The 19,590-nt window shown below is 41.0% G+C and overlaps 2 protein-coding genes across 3 annotated transcripts in view; one reads left to right on the forward strand and one right to left on the reverse strand.

Moving 5' to 3' along the window:
* The window catches only part of LOC118431772 (cyclin-dependent kinase 4 inhibitor C-like), a 15,639-nt gene extending 7,159 nt beyond the window's left edge, over positions 1-8,480 (forward strand). Inside the window, exons 2-3 of one of the 2 annotated variants that reach the window (XM_035843089.1) lie at positions 3,519-3,926; positions 6,217-8,480. In XM_035843089.1, the coding sequence (XP_035698982.1) occupies positions 3,519-3,902 (384 nt within the window). In that variant the 3' untranslated portion in view covers positions 3,903-3,926; positions 6,217-8,480. Of the gene's footprint in view, positions 1-3,518 lie in introns of both variants that reach the window. The other variant, XM_035843088.1, reaches the window with a different exon arrangement.
* A 2,134-nt stretch (positions 8,481-10,614) lies between these two features.
* LOC118431768 (S-methyl-5'-thioadenosine phosphorylase-like) lies at positions 10,615-19,585 on the reverse strand. The gene is made up of 8 exons (XM_035843082.1): positions 19,028-19,585; positions 16,762-16,848; positions 16,137-16,195; positions 15,638-15,754; positions 14,902-15,055; positions 14,323-14,565; positions 13,638-13,760; positions 10,615-12,432 (listed from the first exon to the last, which is right to left on the reverse strand). Exons 1-8 carry the CDS (start codon positions 19,058-19,060, stop codon positions 12,388-12,390), a joined length of 861 nt encoding a protein of 286 aa, XP_035698975.1. The 5' UTR covers positions 19,061-19,585; the 3' UTR covers positions 10,615-12,387.
* Between the last annotated feature and the right edge of the window lie 5 nt (positions 19,586-19,590).

Below are 19,590 nucleotides of genomic sequence, written 5' to 3' on the forward strand. Positions count from 1 at the left end.
GCTTAACAAAAAAAAAACGGTTGTTGCTTTTGGCTTCAGTAGTAAATAAACTGTTAGGCAAATGTTCTGAAAGCTATAAATGCCCTATATCTTGTGTATACGTAACGAGCTTATAACCTAAGACTGTACTTGGACATTCACCGTTAACCCATGCGGTTGTTGCTTTTGGCTCACAGTAGTAAATAAACGGTTAACATGATTTCACAGCATGTATTCGTCGCTTGTTGCCAGATACTAGTGAGTGTTGTTCTTTTATCCTTTCCGTTAGGCAGGAAATATAACTGTTGACTTTGAAACCGTTAGAAGTTGAGTCAAGTCATATTATGTGTTTAGCCCCATCTTTACTTTCCAGTCTATTGCCTACGATCCCTTACTACAAGCAGTCGATGCATTGAGTATTATAGGAAAACGTACTACATAGTACACATGTAAATGTTAAGTACACTGTATATGCCACAACCAAGCTATATTCTGCCATAATGATACCACGGGCTAGTATACCTTTCTTGTCTTACAACAAAACAGTGATAGATCAGTGCTTGATTCTAATCCGATTTTGCACTCCCTCCCAAAGGACACAGCTAAACTGCTCTTTGAATTTGTTATCTCAAAAGCTAGGGATTTGTGGTTGACAACACAAATGTCAAACATTACAATTCCACTATGGCTCCAAATCGGGTAGTAGTGACTTTGTATGTACACGATCATGAGGAGAGCCTATTATGATAATACATTGTACCCACACAAATATACACATTGCACCGTTGCATGTGGGGTGATTTTGTTTGGTTTGAGTTTGGGAAAACCACAGAAAATGCAGTGTTCGTTCTTCAATACAGATTGAATCTACACAATGCAGTTTGTAGAAAATTTCGTTTGTCCATTCTGAGAAGATGTCAGCTCATTTCTGAAATGTTTTTACATCCAAACTTTGTTATATCTAAACTAACATGCTTCTAACAATCATCATTGAATTTACTTAATTTTGCATTCTTACTTGTTATTTTGCATCGTTACATACAGTACTACTTGACGTGTAATGAAATATGTTGACCCTAGAGTTAGCATGTCAAAATGGTAATCATACATGCTATTAACTTTTTGTTAAATAAATAGAACAAGATATAGGAAAAAAAATAAATACAATATATGCATGCAGAGTTCCTATATTCCTATTCCAAAAAGATATCATATAAACAAAAAATGTTTTAGAGACAATCGTTCACAAAACGTTTTGTTAGCACTCCTGTTTTCAATACTAGTGACAGTGAGCTCGAGGTTTGACTGGTGGATTTAATTAAGGTCGTGGTTGGACGTTATTGGTATCGGCACACAAATGTCTACTCACAGGCAAGTACTTTATTTGACAAAGTAGAATATAGAACCAAAACGTAACTAGATTAAAGGTCAAAATGTGGACATTGGCGAGTAGTCAAGTCGTCTTTTGAAAATGTCTCAGTTTTGTGGCCAGCTTACTCAATTATTTGCAGCAACTTTCGTTACATCCGTTACAAATCCGATATTTAATAAGAGCAGTTGTTCATGTTAGCCTTAGTCTAAGAGGCATTGTTTACATCACTATCATTGTCTGAGTGTGAAACGTTACAATATGCATGGATAACATGAGAACAGTTGATGAGCTATCAGTTATATGCCTGTACCGTATGTGCACAACTGCACAATACTGTATAGCAGGACGTCCAATGTTCGATAAAAGTTACAAGCAACCGACAGTAATATCATGTTATAACAAAGGTAGAGGTATACAGTTTTTATGTATTATCTATCGACATGAATGTACCATCGTCCAAAGTAAAGGAGAAAATAGGAAATATTTAGACATATTAACAAGTCAGAGCTGTTGGCTAGTTAAACTTAGCATGTCCACCTGCCAAAAGCTATGGTATCTATCAAAGTGCATAACTACGTTGGCAAATTGTATCTAAGAGCACTGAAAGTTAAACGTTTGAAAGGCTTCAAAATGCATTTATTTCTCTTGCAGTTAGACAGTAGATATTTTGACAATTTGACGTTTGATTTGTCATCTAATAAAAACAGTTTTGTAAATGCCGCTGTGTTGTAGGAACAATCGAACGTGCATGGTGTAATACAACACTGTTACTGAAACATGTTTGAGTTAGATATCAAAATGAACACGACAATCAAACAGTTGATCTAGTTACTATAGAATACTTGGACAAGGTGATGTTTACACAATGCACTAACAAAGATACGGTGGCCAGTTTTGATAACAATGTGTGGTGCTTCTATATGTGGTGTATACTTTGCTGTAGACTGTAAACTTTTGTTCTGCTGCATGATCGTTAAGGATTTCTTCTGTAGAGCAGAATCAAGCTGATTTTACAGGACTACGCATCCGTGTGTCTGGTCTCGTAAACGACCACAACCTAATGCTAACTCAAACAGGTGGTACAGGGCAACTACACTGCATCCGACACATGTATAGATGCTATCTTCTTGTGCTTACCTTGGTGGCAATTTCTAGTTTCTTTTTCAAGTTTCAGATGGCACAAAAGTTTACATTTTTTTGACCGGAAGGTCTGGAAACGTTTGGGTCTTATAACGTTTTTCTGTAAATTTATTACCAATGTTTATACACCTGTAGTGTGTACAGTACTAGTAGCCATGATTGAGGTTAGAACTTAGACAGCGACTTGTTCCGATCCACACATTCACACCGATGTTCAGGATTAAGAATTATAACACCAGCGCGACGTTTCCTCGCGCGTCTAGACAGAACCGTTAGATCTAACGGTGCATGTTAGAGACAGTTTGCATTCAAATCTTTCCCAAATCCTTATTCAGTTAGATCTACAGTGTGTTTATTCTTTCGAGTTTGACTGCCAAATAAACATTCGTCCTAGGCATTATGTTATAGATGTGTTGTTCCAGCTCTACCTATGTAGACAGATATCACAGGTCAAGCGAAACATCGGCAATCATACAAGATTCACGGGTAAAGAAAAACCATAACTACAGAGATGTTGACGACACTTTTACAGACGTTAAACGTAGGCTGTACACTACGTGACACATTGAAGAACAATGATGTATGTAACAAGGAAAAAAACGTGAAATATGGAAAAGCTTCGGAATTAGAAAAAAAGCTTGTGATCTGCAGGGAAGCAGTACGGGCGATCTTTGTCGCGTGCTCGTTCGGAACTCTCGAGTCTATCGTGCGTCTAGTTCAGGTTTCCGATTTCACTGATTTCGCTCCAACTTGCTAGTAAAACAGGGAAGTTGGAACTTTTACATGCTAAGTATATTTTTTCCACATGCGGTGTTTTCGTGTGTGAGGCATCCCCAATTTCAGCCACTTCCAAACTCAAGAATTTTCTGTTGATCATCCTACACCCGATAATCATATAATGTGTGTTTTTGGAGTGTGTGTGTGCCAGATACTTGTTTGTTGCCAATGCTTCTCGATGATTCCTTACTTGAGTGCTTACATTGTTCTTTATTTCCCTGGCTGTAATATTTTTATTTGTCATTTGCAGGTGATGGAGTTTGGGCATCACATAATCGCAAAGGAGCTTCTTGAGAACGGGGCAGACCCGAACGTTCGCGACGTAGAGACCGGTCTGTCACCTGTCCACGACGCCGCGCGCGACGGCTGGGAAGACACCTTGAAGCTCCTGTTCGAGTACCACGCGGACTTAGACGTCAAGGACCTGCAAGACATGACTCCGGCACACCTTGCTGCCGAGAAAGGTCACGTCAGAATCTTAGAATTCTTACGTGCCAAAAGTACGGACCTGTGGGCAAAAAACAGGCGAGGACAGACGCCGCGAGACCTCGCGAGAATCCACGGGAAGACGGACGTGACCGCCTGGTTCCGAGGCAGCTTTCCCGAGCAGCACGCCGAGCAACAAGGGCAATGACGTCACGGGAACGTTAGAACTCTTGTGAGTTTCTCATTTACATATTTTTCCAATTTCTCGCCAACCGAGGGAAGCTGCACGGCCGCTATGTCGGGCTCTAGTTGGACCTGACACAGAACGGTCTAACCTAAGGGAGGCCATGCCCTCCCCAATTACAAACACAAAATGTCGTTCACGGCTCAGCGGCTTTCAGTTGAACGTAAATTACCTGTGATTAGAAAGATCTCCAACAGTCGGCAATATCGTATATTTTAGATATTTGTTGAGTCACATGTTTGGTGTCCCCTCTACAGACGACAGTTTCACTTTACAGCTTAAAACTGTTTTTAGAAGAACTGACCTGCATTTTATCATCATTGTACTACATCAGAAAAGATGACTATGAGGCTCTTAACATACAGGGCCCTACAATCACCTTGTGTGTTCAACTAGCCGTCAGTAGATTTCAGACAGAAAACAATAGAACGGCCAGTACATAATTCTGACAAAAAGATAATTATGTAAGAGAAAACAATGACTGCTGCTTTCAATGATACTGCCAAACTAGCATTCGGAATTATTGTACAATCGGAGACTAACACATGTTTAACTGAAGTGTATAGCCTACAGTCGATATACCGACGACGCTGTTTAGTTTACATCCTATTCCGCGTGTGTAGAAACAGGCTTGGAAACTCGACATTGAAGGGAAATGCGTCAGGAAAAAAAGTCGATAAGAGTTGAAAAACTTGGTCTGGATCGTTTTCCCTTCAAATCACTGGGTCCTAGAGACGGTATCGGGGAACGGTGGTTCTCGTTTGGTGTAGGTCACAGCGTGTCAGGTTTCCGACCGACGCTACCCTCTTGTAGGGCATTAGATAATAGACACGGAGTGGCAAACTCTTGAGTTGACGCCGGAGTCATATTTGAAGCTGTCACAGACAGTTGAGAGGCAGGGCAAGGGCACTTCTGGTCTCAATATGGATTAAGGGCCGTTGATTGCTCCTAGCAGTGTGGGATATGTCAACAATCTAATCAGCGTTGTCGCACAGGGCTAGACAAGAGTTCGTTACTCGTACAGCTGATTCGTACCCACCCTCCACAGTAGCACGCGTATCAGTGTGAGAAATCGGGCTGAACGCTTATCAACAAGAGAAGCCACACGCCTTATTTGGACATGGTTACCAGTGTCTTGATTAGCGTTGTTTAAGACTGAACAAACGAGCAGTCACAAAGAAAAGGAAACAAGTTTGTCGTTCGAGTCACAGGCAAACAAAGAACTAGCAGCTTGTGGAAGTATTGGCGGGTTGAACAGACGCGAAAGTTGTATCAACAGGAGAGAACACGTTAGTGCAGGACGCTGAAGTGTTGTTTTGGGAAAGTCGACCACATCTGTTAGAAGGGCAGACAGGTAGGGGGCTGTGAGTGACAAGGGGGAGGGGAGGGTCGCGCGCCCGACACGTGTCCGGCCACTCACACCCGCTGGTAGCTGTAAACCGAGCCAGGGCGGCCAGACGGACGGCTCGCCGGCCCACGCGTCCTGTGGGGCGCCCTGGCCGAAGTTCGTGGCTTCCCTTAGCAACCGTCTCATCCCTCCTGCTGACGTTTGTTCGCTTTCTCAGAAGTTTGTCGTTCAAACACCAGCCACGCTGTACGAAACCAGAGCTCAAAAGATGGGCCTTACCCCACAGCCTGTAACGAAAGAGCAGGGGGGTCTTAAGAGGTTCAAAGGACCGTAAAAAGGTCAATCATGTGGCGACAAAGTAAACTTTCTCAAGTCTTGTCGGCGTGGCGTGTGGCAGACGTGTGTGCGGGTAGGCCGGGTCAGGTTACTCTACAGACTTCTCCACAAACGTGTTTATCGGCAGGAATGACCCTGCTGCCCCTGTGTTTGTAAATCCTACCCCACTCCGACTCCGCCAACCTTTTTGTCTGAATTAAGAACAGAAAAACAGAAGTCAGGAGGGCGGGGTTAGTGCACTACTATAGTCCGTCTGGAGTTGTGAGGTGGGCCCCCTAGATCGAGACCCTACCCTAGCCACCACTAGGCCTTCCTACTGGGGGTACGGGGATCGTAGAAGTCGGCAAAAAATCAGAAAATTGGCCAGGGGGTCAGTCTACGCTTATGTTCATGTATCCCCTCCGACCGACCAACTCCTCTGGTAGCAAAACTCCCCTGGCAAATCCCCCCCCCCCCCTATACTAGCCAGCGTAGTCGGTCAGGTAGAGACTAACTCTACCCATTAACTGTTACCCTTTCATGAAATGAAGGTCTGTTTTCAAACAGCTTTCGCGATTGGCCCCCGATAACGACCGTTGTTTACCCGCGCTCCAGTGACGTCGACCTTCCCAGCCTGTTTCTCGTGTTACACGCGGAAAGTACCAGTTTCCGCCGCACAGGTCAAGTTCACCGGCACAGGGTGTCGCAAACGGCCAGTATCAGCAACGTCAACTTCAAGGACACTTGTAGTGTTCTAAACATCCTTTATACTTGACAGTTAACGGCCAAATTTTGAAAAAGTGGTTCGGCTGTGGCATCAGTCAAAGTCAGATCCTTAGTGAATAGATTTCTTGTATAATATTTCACCTCTGCTGGCAGATCGTAGGCTATATTATAGAATCATATGTTTAGAATATGACAGTTTACAGTAAAAGTCACAATTTCTTGACAAATGTAGCCGAGATACTGTAAACAAAGGTCTTCTCAATTGATGCAAAGACGTATTTTACAAAGAAATCTCAATCCTACCGACAGTTCACTGAATTTGAGATGGTAAGTAAGAGGGTGCTAGTAGCATGGGCACGGATATCGTATGGTACACCAACCGGAACAATATTTTCCCAACCGCCCACAAAGCACCGCGTATTAAGTTATCATCCGGCATTGAAAGGTTTCGGACCTCGAAAAATCGAATTAGGCACGCTCTAATAAAAGGACTGACACCATGAGTTATGGGGCAGCCGTCTCGGTTTGAGGTAAAATGGCTGGTCTATGAGCCTTAATTGAAAGTTGATGGACTACAAAGTGCGAACTGGGACGCCGTATTTGTTTACCTAGTCTCTTAACAATTACCAACGTGTTCTACCGGGGCATTTATATTCGTTACGGTCGGCTATACCTACATGGCCGGGGCTTTCAGGATTCTTGGATAGGAAGGCAGACTTGCTTTTTTTCTTGATCTGTGATTTTTTTTTGGTCACCAGTAGTGAAATAGAAGGATACGATTACAAAATCTAGTCAAGTCTGAAGAAATTATGATATAACAGTGGCAACCGGATACATGAGCGACAATTTGGGATACTGTATGGTAGAAGCCTCAAAATTGACGGAACAGAAACTAGATAAGTACGTCCATAAAAACTCCCTGCGTTTCAAGTGAACCATTGTATTGTTTGACCGAAGACATTATGTACTAGTAATGTCTTTGGTTTGACAAAGGGTTTTTATGTCAGACTAATTAAGCAGAAAATGGAATTTATACCGTGTCTAATTCTTTCGTTTTCGCCATGGTAAACCATGAAGACTGGTTGGCAGGTGCTTTCAGTCTCACTGCCATATGGTTCCAAGCACTCCCCTCCCCAACCCAAAAATACTCACCGTTTAGCCATAGAAAAGCACAAAACCAAAACAACATCTGTTAAGTTTGGAAAAAGCACAACACGACTCAAGTCAACCGTGACCAAGAAAAAATCACATCTCAAGTCTGAAAGTGGCACAAGTTCCTTATTGCGACAACACTAGGTCTCCCTTTTTCGTACCACCCTCGTCAATGAACTGTCTGTTTATATACCACTGTGTGGTTTGATTGTTATATAGACAAACGGAATAGAATATTACTTGTCTGTAGAAAGTACAAAACCTGAACAACCTTCCTGATCTACATATGTATACATGTTCTAAGTAAACTCACACTGGAAAATCTCTTGTTTTGTAAGAATACACTTGAAAGACGAATCCATTCTCTCTCGTAGTGGAGGGGCGAAATTTGCTGTGTTTGGGACGGACCATTATTTGCTGGGGGAGAAAATCATGGTTTGATGGCACAAAATCAACACTCAAATTTATCAGTGCCCTAGAATCTTAAGGCGGCGTTATCTATAGCTAAATGTTCCTCTCTGGCAATTAAGAGAGCAATCCTCTTCAAAACCAACCCCAACAGATAATGGTTTGGCCGGTGATAGAAGCTGAACAATGATGAATATGTTAAACTTAAGGATACAGTAATTGTTACATGTATGTTAGTTGTTAATCAAACTACATCCATTCCATTCATGGTAATCGCTGCTTTGTTCATAAATCATTGAAATTATGGCATTTTGGCAATATGTACAGTTTCTTGTTCTTTGTTGCACTTCTTATATCTTGTTTAAGTTCATCAGTCGTTTTGATGATGCCTTGATAATATGTATTACACCAAGCATGCTAGACAATTCCTTTATTTATAACTATGCTCTTCAAACTACAACTGTACATACCGTTCTCATTCACTATTACATGTACTTGTAATGTTCTGTACGATAGTTCAATAGAAAATGTACAAATGCGCCATGTTTCGTCATAATTCAAAGACGTATATTAATAAATTATTGAATTAGAAAGTCTGAGTCTCTTGTAGTGCATTATTTTTAGTAATCGGATCACTCATGGTCTGAGAAAGTAAGCGGTAAAGTTTAAATGATAATCATCTGGTGTATTTTGCCATGAGATGTTGATTTCCAGGTTTTCATGAAATAGTATTAGCAGAGGTTACTCTAAGTACACCAAAACGAGTTACTCAAGCAACTGGATATGATTTTGAATACTGTCTGTCACTTACGAAATTTAGTGGATACTGTCGGAAACGACTGGTCGTTCCCAAAATCATATCCAGTTGCTTGAGTAACTGATTTTTGGCGTATCTTATTACATGGATGCCAAACCTTCATCACCATTACTTTAGGTAGATTATACGTCATGATTATTCTGGAACCTTCATTCCTATACAACGTAATCTAGCTATACATTGTCGTCACAAGGATGATGTAAACGTTTTGATATGTTTGGGAGATTGTTTTACAATGAACAAATCAAGACGCAATACATACTAGAGAATTTTCTGCTGCAGTACCAAGTTCACATACCAGGGGGCACAAAATTGACATTGACCTTCGTCCAAATATCATCGTAATCCATCCAGAAGTTCTTGAATTATACTGACTATAAAAATCCGGAAACACAAACAGACAGACACACCCAACTATATGTCCATTTTTCGTGGGGATAAATATTGAAGCAGGGTTGGTGGGGAGTGTGGGCGAATAAGAAAGAGAGATGACCGCTTTCATCCTTTATCATGTCCTGTGTCTTTCCTGATTTAAACTATCAGATGGGTACATAAACGTTATCTTCCACACTGTCTTGAGTACGAGTCAGCGCATCTCACAGGTGAGAAATCCTGAGGAACACCCACCTGAGAGGACCTGGGCATGTCTGGACAGGTAACACACCTGACACCTAAAATAGCTCACCTTTAGTCGCCAATGTTTGTGATAAGTCACCACCGAGACAGAAAACAACAGGACACAGATTGGAGGTCAGTAAAAAACAAACAAACAAAACAGCATATCATTTTTCTAACACATATGACAAGAAATCAATGCAAATAGCCCCGATACAAGTCTACCAAGTTACTGACGTGATACAGTTTTCAAATACTTCGTCATACTGTTCAGTCTGTTGTGTTGTGTTGGATTTGAAAATATCCCCAAACAAATGGTACGTGTGAAACACTTACCTTGACTGACATTTGCCATTAAAGGCGATGTAAATGTGCTTTTCATCCTTGTGCTAATTTGGCTCAATCAAAGCTCGTTTACCCTTTTCCAATTTGTGCGTTGACGTCATGACCTTTTCGTGATACGTGCTTAGAAGAAAGTGAATACTAGTAATGTCAGTACTAAAAACGAAAAAAACGTCAAGAAAGGGACAGAACATGGTGACCATTTTTATGGGAAGATATTCTTTAAAAAATGATAGAATCCAGTAGAATAAATGTCTAGCATCATGTTGATTTGTCTTTCGTGAGTTTCGTCCTAGTTCAGTATGATGCAAAATTTCTACATAGAGTATGTCAAAAACGTTTTTCATAAAGCAAAAATCAGGAGCTGTCTTCTCATCCTAATATTTACACATAGCAAGACCAGACTTGTCAGTACCAGACATTATAGACATGATGACGATCACATTCCAAAAGGGGCATTGTCAGCTATTTGTGTCAGCCTTTCTGGCAATGTGGCAAACCTGGTAGTGCCGCACAAAAGAGCTGATGGACTTGTGTTGGGAAATATGGTCAAAGAGGGCATGTCCAGGCATGCCCTAATGACGCATGTGCCAAAAGGTTCGGGATGGCAATCACCGTAAAGTTGATTGTTCTCATGGATAACGTGCCACGCCCAGCCACTCCTACCTGTGTAGAAGCGCCCCCATTTGACTGAAGGACAAACTGCAGAATGACCATACAGGTAAGACACAGTACCATTCATACAGCCTTGGAAGCAGTAATTTCACTGGATGATATTTATAGGCCTGCTATTAAGTTACCTAGTCGTACAATTATGAAGTCTGTTCAGTAATTGGTATTCAGATACAACTATAAAGTCTCTGTCACTGAATACAGTAATATTTACACACATACCCCAGTGCAGTCCTTGGTACTGAATGGCATTCACATACACATTGGCACTGAATTGTATTCATACACAAATGTACAGTCCCTGGTACTGAACTGTATTCACAAACACACATTTTACAGCCCATGGTACTGACACACAACTGTAACATTACAGTCTCTGGTACTGAATGGTATTCACACACAATTGTACAGTCCATGGCATTAAATTTAATTCACACACAGCTGTACAGTGCCCGGCACTGAATGACATTCACACACAACTGCACAATCCCTGGCACTGAACAGCATTCTCACACAACTGTATAGCTGGTACTGAATGGTATTCACACACACTACTGTAACACTACAGTCCCTTGTGCTGAATAGTATTCACATGTGCACACACAACAGCAACATTTCAGACCCTGGTACTGAATGGTATTCACACACACACAACTGCAACATTTCAGACCCTGGTACTGAATGGTATTCACACACACAACTGTAACATTTCAGTCCCTGGTACTGAATGGTATTCACACACACAACTGTAACATTTCAGTCCCTGGTACTGAATGACATTCACACACAACTGTACAGTCCCTGGCAATGCATTCATTCATTCATGGTATTCACACACAACTGTAACATTACAGTCCCTGGTATAGTAATATACTAAAACATCAGTTGACTTGACAAATTTTGTTGATTAACACTAACTAATGAAAGACAAGCAATGACAATAACAAAAGGAAAGAAATGCAAGTTGCTATGCTTTTATCTTTTTAAGAGCAATACTTCAGAAACCACTTAAGCTTATGAAAAACCTTAATCTGTTAAATATATCCATGAACACATACTATACTATACCAACCATACTAACTGGAAGTTTGCACAATAAGAGAATATTATCTCTTGTAATCTTGTTGAACATGTAATATGAAAAGTATAATTTTGCTATTGCTTTCCTCAATATCCTTATCTTCTGTATGAGGATATAATTTTGCTAGAGTAGCTGATAACTAATAGCTTTACCTCCCTTATAAATGTGTACATGTAATATAACCACACAACAGACACCTTATAAAGTTGCATTTTCCCACTTTGACTGAAACATAAAGATAACTTAAACTAATGACAACTTAAAATCAAAACACATTGTTAGCAATTTCCATTTCTGATTTGAAAGCAGTTTTGCTACATAAGAATATTGTGCAGAAATTTGATTTATTGACTCCCTGAATCACTGTGTATTGTAGAGCAGTGTTTGCCATTATTGCTTTGTTCAATCTAGCAGTTCATTGCCTCTGATAGTCATAGTAACTATTTTGACACTGTGTCTAGTCTATCACCATATCTGGCTTTAATATTGCTGTTAGTTTAGGCATACTCTGTGGTGTTGTGTTGTCATAACAGTTTTGTTCCCCAGGACCCAGAGGTTCTGGTTTGAATCCTCTAACATGCTGCCAATATTGTGCCCTTGAGAAAGGCACATTAACATATCTTTACTCCCTTCACTCAGGTTCAGGTGTAAAAATGAGTACCTGATTTTGGTTGAGAAGATAAAGGCAGCGGGAGGAGAAGATTGGACTCCACCTTCCAATACCATGCCCTAGATACAGTAGATAAACCATCAGAAGGGGAGACAACAATTTGGAAGTCAGTTGACATTGATAGAATTTAGACATATAACAACTCTGGTTCAGAGTTATGTAACAGACCTGAGCCTTTCTAATTTCCCATATTATATAAATATTGTGAAGTGAAGTGAGAATGCCTTGATGTCTTTGGTCAAGGCAGATAAGACCTTTTAAAGTGAGGTACAATGAAGGCAGAGCCTGTTGCTGTTGACTAGGTTATCCTTCAGATGGTGGCAGCATGATAGAGCTGGAAACTGTCACCTGAAAAACACAGGAGAAAATGTTTAAGTGTATTGTAACCTATAGCAAAAACAACTGATTTCAACCTTACCTGCAACCAGCTATTATCCACTATTTGACAATTCATTCATAAGTAATTACATAAGTATATCAGATAAGTGATTTTTCGAATGATGGACTGAATAAATGTTGTTGGTGTAGCGAAACACTCTCAACAGCATATACGAATATCAATGCAAGCCACACAAGAAGTGCAATGTATAACTATAAAGATATATAGGTGTGCAATAAAAACATTTCCACATACAGGTGTGGGAATGTAGGGCTGTCCACAGATTAGATAGGCAAACAGGGAAGTATCACAAGCATCACACAGTGCAGTGGTACAATTCTGCAGCTCAAAGCAGTACCTTGCTGTGGCACCATGTACTGAAGTGTTAGTACCCGTATCCTGCATGCAGGTTGGAGATATTACTGACGGAGGTTGGATTACTGAACTGGTGACAAAACCCTAGGAAGAGACCATATAAACTGCCAACGTTCTTACTTACTGTCACCGTAAAATTACTTTGGAATTTGAAGGGATTTTGTTACTTCATTAATTGTACTTGGTCTGATTACTAGAAGTTGATTCATTCAATAGAATAGAGAATGTGCACATATGCAGAGCATGTCAAATACAAATCAATATCAAAATCAAATTCAACAATACTATATTGTATATGCAGAGCATGATTTACACTAAATTATGCTTCAATAACTACCACACACCATTTAAATTTATCAGTTTGTAGATCTTTATTATCAGTGATTAGGTATTAGGCTGAGTTTGTCATGAAGAAACATGACTGTAGATCCAATGACATCATTCATTCATCTTGATGATCAGTCAATGCCATATATGGTGATACAATTTAAATGAACTATTATTGGTACATGACTGTAAACCCCCCTTTTCCACTACACAGCTATCGATGAATGATCGTCAAACAAGCATAACTGGATCTGTAAGACTTTTGACGTTATAATTGGAATATAATGCACAACACAACATATAACAGCATGATCTAAAAGACAACAAAACATAAAAACACTGGTTCTTTATCTATGAAATTTTTTGGATGACATATTGTTAGCTTAGGAGCTACCCACAATGGATACCCACATTAGATCTTACTGCCTGCAGACAACAAGAGAGTTTCAAACTTTGACAGTTGTAACCTTACCCTGTTCTCCTCCAGCACAGCTGACCAGTCCCGCTGGGCAATCTTGGGAATGGCAGACTTAAAGATGCGGACTCCCTTCTCAGCATTGCCCTTAAACACCTTCAGCACAGCCTCAACACTCACCTAGAACAGAGCAAACACATGTCACTCAAGCTTTCTGGATATTGAATACCAGGGCTCGAAATTCATTTGGGGAATAGGTGCACCCAACCTAGAAAATTGGGTGCACCAAAATATTTTTGGGTGCACGGTGCACCATATCAGATAAAGTAGAATATCAGAATAACCTAATTCCAAACCTACTAAATTAGTACTAGTAATTTGAACGGAGCTCTTCAGAAATCGGAAGTACTATGACAGTCATTTTATTGTCTTTCTAACACATAGACGTCAAGAATATGGTGTTTACTTAGTATACTGACATCTTAACATACATAAGCCTATAAAAATATTTGGGTGCACCCTGTGCGCCCACAGAAAAAAATTGGGTGCACAGCCCCAATTTTGGGTGCACCTGGGTGCACAAAACCCCAGTATTTCGAGCCCTGAATACGAACAAGGCCATAAGCCTTTTCATGAATACATCCACACAGGCACGCATACCACATCCACACACACACACACACACACACAGACACACACACCAAACAAAGACATGACAAAGACATTGCTAAAATACACATACATGGTGTCCTGGATCATCCCTCCAACAATCATAATCTGTTGCCATGGCAACTGCAGCGTAGCACAGTCCCGCCTCCTTGGCCAGGGCGACCTCCGGCACCGTGGTCATGTTGATGACATCACCGCCCCACATGCGGAACATCTTGCTCTCCGCACGCGATGAAAAGCGAGGCCCCTCGATGGTGACCATGGTGCCGCTTTCATGGTGCCTGATTTCCAACTCCTTGCAAACATCAATCAGTATCTGGATGGAGAAAAACAACATGGATAATAAAACATACCAAAAATCCCCGTGGAATATTGTGTGCATTTGGTTGGTCATGAGTTCAATCCTGGCTGAGTCATACCCAAGACATTAAAAATGGTTCGTACTGTTTTCTCTGCTTAGTACTCAGCATTCAGAAGAGAGTATGGAAGTTGAACACACACCACTACCAGTGGACTAGTCCCCTGCTGTAGTGATTAAACAAAGTTGTGTGGCCCAGGAATACTGAAACAGAGAAGGGCGTTGCCCTATGCACCATCTGGTGCGGGAAGGACTTTAACTAACTAACTTAGTTCAAGTTTACAGAGGACCTACTTTTCTGGTGTGAGGACAGAAAGGTGTGTCCATCGGAAGGTGACACACACCCAGAGGACTGCCAGGGTTGCCGTCGTAAAATGTTGTGGCACGTTTCGTTGTCCGATCAATGAACTGGTCCAGGATGACCATGTCTCCTGGATGGATGTCTTCTCTGGGGTAAGATAAAGGGATAAATAAATAAATAAAAACAAAGGGAGTAGATAAATCTGCAATGTAGCTCCACACAACACCTAAGTTTGCATGTGAGGAATAACACAATAAACTTCCAAAAAAACAATTCCTGAAACTGATAAAGTGAGAGACAAGTACAACATTAAATTAGATTAGACATCTAAGTGTACAATAAATTATACAAATCATTCATATAGTCAGATGTTTTCTGAAGCGTCTGATTCTGTTAGAGACCTTATTTGGTTGTTTGATTTAATTTGCATAATGCAGCTACTAAGATGTCTAACCTTTATCAAACTTTACCCTGGAAACCAGCCTTTTAGCCAGGGCTGGCACAGAATCTGTTTGGCAGCTAAGGCAGGTTTTTTCGAGGACCTTAGATAAGCACACCAGGGATTTGTCATGCAGGGAGTGTTTGCTGGCCTAACTAGTAGTATTAGCTGCCGAACAGATTCTCTGCCAGCCCTGGGTAAGTCTGGTTTCCAAGGTACATATAGTTCAGCTCAAATGAAAAAGTCCTCTCCTCAACTGTGAAACACATCACTGAACACAAAGCACGTACCTGAGCGACCCGCAGGCTGTAGAGACGATCAGGTGAGTACAGCCCTCAGCCTTCAGGGCGTGGACATTGGCTCGGAAGTTTATGTTGGTAGGCATGACAGTGTGGCCTCGCCCATGCCTGAAATCATGTTCAAAAACACGCTTCACAATGTATATACTATGGATGACAACTTTTAAGAGATTATAAGAATGGAATACTATCAATGCTGTAGACTAGGAGACTGCTGCCTACTCCTGTGTCAGGGACCCCAGCAGCAGTATAATCAAATACTAATACTGGATACTACTACTACTGTACTGCTCTTTACGAATTTTTTCCCCCTGTCAACAAAAAGTCACATAATATATCCATAGCTTTTTAAATTACATGTATCCTGTTATCTATAGTGTTAACCAACCTACCAACAATGCACAGCAACAAATGCTGATATAAACATTACCTCCTTGGAGATATTCTTCAATTTCAGCAATTACAGCATTTCCCAAAGAGTTTATCTCACCTGGCCAGAAGGACACATTCCACACCTCCGACATCACCCAGGATCAGGGCATCAGACGGCTGTTACAAATATCAATGGTTTATTTCATTTGTGTGAAAAGCTATTCTGTTGCTACTGTATATCTGCTGTTTGCATACTTTGGCACATTGATTTGCCAGAATTACAGCTTTTTTTAGGCTTATAGCAGTCAGTGGTAATAAAACATTTCATATACATTGTAATATGATTTAACCAAGGACGTTACATAACATCCTTGATTAACAACTATAGGTGTAGATTTATGGTAGATTCATGAACCATTTTCCATTCATTTAAGTTTGTCCTAGGCTTTTACATCTACACTACCAGGTATATACAACACTACACTTTGCTCTTTCCTCTTGAATCAGAGTCCCCTAAATCAAGGAGGTTATATATCTCTGATGATGTGTCCAAGAATGTGTCACTGTTCGCACTACCAGAGTGTATTCTAGAGTAACCTCCTTGCCTAAATTCATCAACTAACTCCTCTTGATCCAAGAACAAGAAGCCTGTCAGTTTTCAGATGTCATGAATAAATAGTGTCAGTCTTAGCACTGTGTGAAAAATGTTGGAAAGTATCTCATAATGTATATTGACCTCTGACCTTTCCATAGGGCGTGTCCACATGCTTCTCTCTCCTGTTGTCCAGGATATCTGGGTTGTCCAGTCCTGAACCTCCAATAATGCCGATCTGAAAAAAGTTGTAAAACTAAAAGTGTGCGTCGCCAAACTGACCATGCCAAATGGTCTTGCCTATTGGTGTAGTGGTTATCAGCGTTAGGCTTGTGAGCTGACGGCCTGGGTTCTGCACGGGTTCAAATCTTGGGACTGTTCATACTCGCCCCTTCTGTTTCAAAGTTAACAAATCTTAATGTCGTATCTTAATCTTCATTAGTGGCCATCGCAAAGGTCCAAATGTCTCAACTCTCACTTTTGGCGAAATATAGAAATTCAAATTCAAAACATTAAGATACCAGGGGTGTGAAAATCCATGGGAAATCTCACAATAACGTTATAATAGAAATCTCGATCAATGCTGCTCGTGAAATCAAAAACAAAGGCCTGCAATTGGAAGCAATTAGCAAATGAATCTTATGACATGTATGGGGTTTACGGAAAAGGCTGGCCTGTCTACCTGGGCTGTCTACCTGGGCTGTCTACCTGGGCTGGCTATCACGTCAGGCTACTTGGACCTACGAAAGCCCATTGGGACAAAAGCTGTTTTAGCAGTAGGGATTGTTTGTACTCAATAAAGAAGCTATGTGTGAAACTATTGTGCGTGTTACATAACCCAGAGGTTCTGGGTTCAAATCAGTTGATATGCCAGCGATCTTGTGCCCTTGGGAAGGGCTATAGTATTAACACGACTTATCGGCTGATTGGATTAGTCTTAATGTAAGAAAGGGGGCAGATGTTGTGGCCCCGGGTTCTTATTTGGAATTGCTGCCGAGAGTCTAAGACTGAAGGGAAGAACAACACGCAGAGACACAGGCCATTTTCCGCACACACACGGACTGCTTGCTGGGGAGCTACATCCTCGTGTCTGCACTCCACGCACGACTGACACAACTGATCTCTCTTTCTCCCCACCAGCAAGCTTGTCCTGTTTATTCATCCAAATTCACATATTCATACATATTATAGAGGTGACAATGTTTTTGAAGTCCCTTTGTTGTTCAAGATATCAAAGGCTGAGCGACTGCCATCTATCTGTTAGTTCTGTCTATGGCTTTGGTGTGAAACAATTACACCTGGCACTAGAGGAGACGAACGTTCGTTTGCATACGACACTAATCAAAATGCAAATCTCCACACTTCACACTCTTGCTACAGCTCTGTGGCACTAATCAAAACAACAACCTAACTTTAGCCCTACCAAATAATACACAAAAAGTATAAAACACAGTGAAGTTCATTTTGCCCTACTTACATTAAGACTGGTGGCTAGTTGGTCAAAGGCGTCCAGGAGCCTTTCTTTAGTGGCTGTCATGGTCCAGGCTTCTGCGCCATACATAAGGATCGACAATTGAATTGTGAGGAGCTTAAAATAATCGTTGCTAGAGGGTCTGGAACTGCTGCCATTCGGTGCTAACTCAGGTGACCTCAATACGACAGCAATTACCCCAGGTGTGGCCATAGGACTTAAGGTTTTGAACCACTTACACTGGGAAGGAAGGACCCCTAGTCTTTTCCGTAAGTGTGGTGGGTTCTTTGCCCTATCTGAGGGAGGGCCCTTACCGAAGCTAGGTACTCTTTTCTCTACCCTAGTGAAGGGAGGAAAGTCGTGTTAAGAGCCCTTCCCAAGCGCACAAGATCAGTGGCATATCAACAGATTCGAACCCAGAACCTCTGGGTTATGTAGCATACACAACTCCTTCAAACACAGCTACTTCACATACAGCTCCTTCACACACTGCCACTTCACATAGCTCATTCACATAATAACACACAGATCCACCAAAAAGTAGTTACTCAAGCAACTGGATATGGTTCACCGTGACAGATCCTTCAAACAACCCCTACTGCTAACATAGCTTTTGTCCCAATGGGCTTTCGTAGGTCCAAGTAGCCTGACGTGATAGCCAGCCCAGGTAGACAGCCCATGTAGACAGACCAGGTAGACAGCCCAGCCTTTTCCGTAAACCCGACATGTATGATAGCTCTATCCAAAGAGCGTTTTATCAACTGTTGATATGAAAATGCTCTTTGTTCTATCTATTATCAAAGGCCAAGGAGGCCTGTCTTGATATTTAAAATTATGTTGACAGGAAATTATCACGATGATGCTACGCTTGTAATTAAAGAGTAGAGTAGAGTAGAGTTCTTCGGTTTGGTAGGAGCAAGGAGCTCCATATAGCCGCAGACGTTACCTTTATTTTCCTTGGCGCTGATTTGGCTTCCATCTTTTATTCTCACAAGGCCAGGACCTTTGGGTAGCTTCAGTGAGTGCAGTTCTGCAACGACGATACTCTTGTTGGTATAAAAACGTTGTGAACTAAATATAGCAGCACGTGAGTACTCAAAACTAGTTGGGCAGAGGGCAGCAAATCACTAATTTAGACATGTTAAAGATAGATATCTAAGTTTAATTGTTACTTTGAGTCATTTTAGTGCAATATCCAGTCTGAAAAGTTAATTTTTCATGTGATACATGATTTAAGTATAATTCATATTTCAGATTTGAGTTTCACGCTTTGTTTTTACTTTGTTGAATGAATGTGGTTTTATCGCCTTCAAACCCGGAAGGTTAAAGGTTAAATGTTCTTGCTGTTCTCGCGAGACTTGCCTATGGTTGTCATGACAACAAAATATTTGATACATTGCATCACGTGATCAAATGCTCTTGGAAACAACGCATGGGATCGCAATAATGACAATAAACTGTATTTATATGGTAACAACTATAAACTGTCAGAAATACTACCCCTAAAAA

The sequence above is a fragment of the Branchiostoma floridae genome, chromosome 15, assembly GCF_000003815.2.
Source record: "Branchiostoma floridae strain S238N-H82 chromosome 15, Bfl_VNyyK, whole genome shotgun sequence".
Taxonomy (NCBI): Eukaryota; Metazoa; Chordata; class Leptocardii; order Amphioxiformes; family Branchiostomatidae; genus Branchiostoma; species Branchiostoma floridae.

Bases quoted from the DNA above. Each gene is read 5' to 3' on its own strand.
- LOC118431768 (XM_035843082.1), bottom strand. From the start codon at position 19,060: ATGGAAGCCAAATCAGCGCCAAGGAAAATAAAG. The intron at 15,056-15,637 runs GTACGTGCTTTG...ATCTTACCCCAG, and splicing joins ACAGCCTGCGGGTCGCTCAG to AGAAGACATCCATCCAGGAG. The intron at 12,433-13,637 runs GTAAGGTTACAA...TGTGTTTTTCAG, and splicing joins CTGTGCTGGAGGAGAACAGG to GTGACAGTTTCCAGCTCTAT.